Below are 3,569 nucleotides of genomic sequence, written 5' to 3'. Positions count from 1 at the left end.
TCTGAACACGTTTAAAAGATGTGATGCTGTCTTTGAATCCACTGTATTCATAGACAATTTTGTGTTTTAAATGTATGGGAAAGGGCTTCAAACTAACCAGGGCTAAGAGAGCTTTCATCCCAGCTCTCCATGAAGTGATCAATTCTCAATCTGCTCCAACTCTTACTGAGTTGCTTCTCTGCCAAAACAGCACTGTTTTAAATGTATGGGAAAGGGCTTCAAACTAACCAGGGCTAAGAGAGCTTTCATCCCAGCTCTCCGTGAAGTGATCAATTCTCAATCTGCTCCAACTCTTACTGAGTTGCTTCTCTGCCAAAACAGCAGTATGATTTACCTAACTTCCCCAGTTGTTAAGAGGGTTCACTAGTAAAACCCTCTTCAAAGCTAAGAAGCAAGATGCTAAGTGAACAAGAAAGCTGAGGGTTTTATACACCCTGAGGGTTTGTACACCTGCCAGGAACTGAAAGTTTTTAGAGCTTCAATGTTTTGAGACTAAAAAGTACTACATTGAGATAAAAAGGACAAAATTATTTATTAAAAATGCATAGCTTTTATGATGTAAATAGTATCTCAATAGATTATCCAGCCTTTAAAAGCAGAATAGATGATGTAGAATATTTATTCTCTTGGCATGAAAATATTCTTGAAAATGTGCACTCACATATGGGTAAAGAAACAAGTTGTGAGTCATCTGAGTCTTTAGTAATCTAGTATTTCACTGAATAATCAAGGTAGATATTAATGGAATATATTTTAAAAAGAGATTTAAGACTGCTCTTTTTGGCTTTCTTCAGATTACACAGAAGCCTGGTTTTGAACACCATCCTCTCCGCTGGGAGGAAGAGTCCTACAACAGGAAGCACACAGGATTGGAATTTGACTGTGTCTGCAGTGAAATTAAAAACTAAAACTTTAGCCAATCCCCAGTTATACTTCTATTGTATCCCCTAACGTATTGGACAGTGCTGGGCGTATAGTAAATGTTCAATAAACATGTGTCGGCTGGTTGATTGTTATCTGGACAACACAATGACAAACATCTGAATATTTAGAAAATACCTGGATATGCAGCTGAAGTATACAGTTTTCATGTGGGTATTCTGTTTATAAGCTGAATGAGGGAGTTTGCCTACAGCAAAATATAATGTCTCTATCTAGAGTTGCTAAGGCTTACATAGTTGCATTACCTCCAATAGAGAGAAAAATGTTCAAAACTAGACTCATTAGTAATCCAAAGGATGCCAAAAAGAGCAATTCTAAATATCTTTTTTAAAATGTATCTTATTAACATCTACCTCGATTATTCAGTAGAATACTAGAGTGCTAAAGACTCCAGGTGCCTTACAGATTATTTCTTTACTCAAATATAATTGTACATATACAATCACATTTACAAAGCCACTTTTATGCCAAGAGAAAAAGCAATCCATTGCAAATACTTGCTATATCGTAAGTATGATTGTGTTAACCACTTCCTTCCTAATTTCCGTATGTGAAGTACTGTTTTCTTAACTGATAAGCCTTCTAATTTACAGAAAATACAGATCCTGTTCAGTTGAAATATATGTGTATGTGTTCACCAAGGAAAATGTTTCCTCAATATCCTACCTTGTACTGGCTATAAACAAAAATAAACTAAGCCATAAGTAAAGTTCTCCTAATAGTTCAAGAATTCGTTTCCTAACCTTTTGTATGTTTTACAGATTAAAAGTGAAAAAATTAAAAGAATTAATAAAATTAGCCTAATACTAGATTATTATAATTTATAAAGGAATACAATTGTACTAAATACATAAAATATAAGAATTATCTAGAAATTCCCTAGTCCTTTTTATAATTTTGAAAGCTCTTTGCATTGTAAAACTGATGAATAGGGTTATAGCATATGTTACATCTTAATAACAGCTCTTGAGGTATCTAAATATGGAGTATCTTTAAAACATCATTCTTTTGACTCAAAATTTTTTTAAATGTTAGACATTTTAAACTACAGTCACTAAGTTTAAAGAAAATTTTATAAATGCTTGACCACATTATTTAGCTATAATTTCAACTGGATGAAGTTTTTCATAAGATGGCCAGCCTCATCCTTTATAGACTTCTAATTTTTATTTTTCTTTACTGTTATTTTTGTTTGTCTCACACCATCTGCAAGACCAAAACCATTATAAAGTGGAATGAGGTTTGTTTTATACTTCAGGAGACCCTCTTTGAAGAATGTGAGTTATTCTGTCAAATGACTTAAGCCCACCCTATTCCATAAAATACATTAGTATTCATCAGAAATATTTGATCTTGAAAAAGGCAATTTATCCCGTGTATCCTTTCAATATCAAAGAATCACTAAATCTGGGGGCTAGAAACCGCTCCAAGAGGTTATCTAGTGGAGACCTCTGTAATCACTGCCTTACAGTGAAGAGAGCACCTGCACCATCCATAACAGATTACCTGTCAAGTTTCTAAAGTTTTCCAGAAAAGGAGGCAACACACTTTTCCATTGCAGCTTTCTTTCTTAACATAATGAGTGAAATGCTGCCCTGCTTTCTGTGCTTCCCTGCACACTGGTTTCAGGTGCTATTTGCAGAGTTATCCTCTTCTCTCTACCAATGACAACACCTGCGGGGGCGGGGGAGGCCTGATGCAGAACCCACCTGCATTTTCCCTCTCAGTCATCAGGAGCAAACCCACCTCACCTCCCAAGCCGGCTTAAAGCTCTCAGCATGCCCCTGCGCAGGAAGAAGCAAAGGGTCACTCTTTACCTTTGCAGATACCAAACTCGTCACCAAAATCATCCTCCTCACTGTAAAACTGACACCTCAGCCCCGGGCCACACTTCACGCCATCCATGCCTGACACTGTGCGGTAGCAGGTTTCTCCCAGCCCCGCAGCGCACACCCGGCAGCAGCCACAGTCGTCCAGCACTGTCCTCTTGCAGCGCAGGCTGCTTTTGCACGCAGTGCTGTCACAGTGTTCAGGGCAATCCACCGCATACTTGGTGCTCCAGACCGTGGCCAGGTGCACAGGTACCAGGAGCGTGCTCAGCAGCAGGAGGCTCCTCATGTTTCCCAGCTGGCTCGGGGCTCGGCTCCCGCGGTGTGGTCTTTGCTGGTGGGAAGCTGCCGTCCAAAGTGGTAGCTGAGCCTCTGCCTACACGTTTATGAGTTTTATACGCTGGGTTGCCCGCATGCTTCCCCGTCATCAATTTCCTCAACCCAGCAGCAGCGCTGTCCTCCTGCCAGGCTCTCTTGTTTTAGTTTATGAAATCCAGGATGAAGGCTGGATTAACACGCCGCTGCCATCCAGGAATTGAAAAGCCCAAGCTGATGTCATCTGTTATGTTTAGATGGTTGTTTTGCATGAGGACTAAAAAACTCGCACACATCCGTCTCCCGCGCTCAAGGACGTCCGTGAAGGGGGAAGAAAGAAGGTCGCGTACTCTCCTTCAGGACAGGAATTGTTCTGACCCGGCTCATCTTTGGGGGTGTAGCTTTGTCTCAGAGCCTCTGCAGTCGGGAGGGAAATGATATCGACATGAATCATCAGGACCCAAGAAGCTTCTTCAAAAAAAA

The 3,569-nt window shown here is 39.9% G+C and overlaps 1 protein-coding gene across 2 annotated transcripts in view; it reads right to left on the bottom strand.

Annotated features, from left to right (window-relative positions):
* The window catches only part of ESM1 (endothelial cell-specific molecule 1), a 9,563-nt gene extending 6,432 nt beyond the window's left edge, over window positions 1-3,131 (bottom strand). The window contains exon 1 of one of the 2 annotated variants that reach the window (XM_008590354.1): window positions 2,760-3,131. In XM_008590354.1, the coding sequence (XP_008588576.1) occupies window positions 2,760-3,060 (301 nt within the window). In that variant the 5' untranslated portion in view covers window positions 3,061-3,131. The remainder of the gene's footprint in view (window positions 1-2,759) is intronic. The other variant, XM_008590355.1, reaches the window with a different exon arrangement.
* Between the last annotated feature and the right edge of the window lie 438 nt (window positions 3,132-3,569).

Source organism: Galeopterus variegatus, unplaced genomic scaffold, assembly GCF_000696425.1.
Source record: "Galeopterus variegatus unplaced genomic scaffold, G_variegatus-3.0.2 Scaffold6033, whole genome shotgun sequence".
NCBI lineage: Eukaryota > Metazoa > Chordata > Mammalia > Dermoptera > Cynocephalidae > Galeopterus > Galeopterus variegatus.
This window is presented reverse-complemented; position numbering and strand designations above follow the sequence as displayed.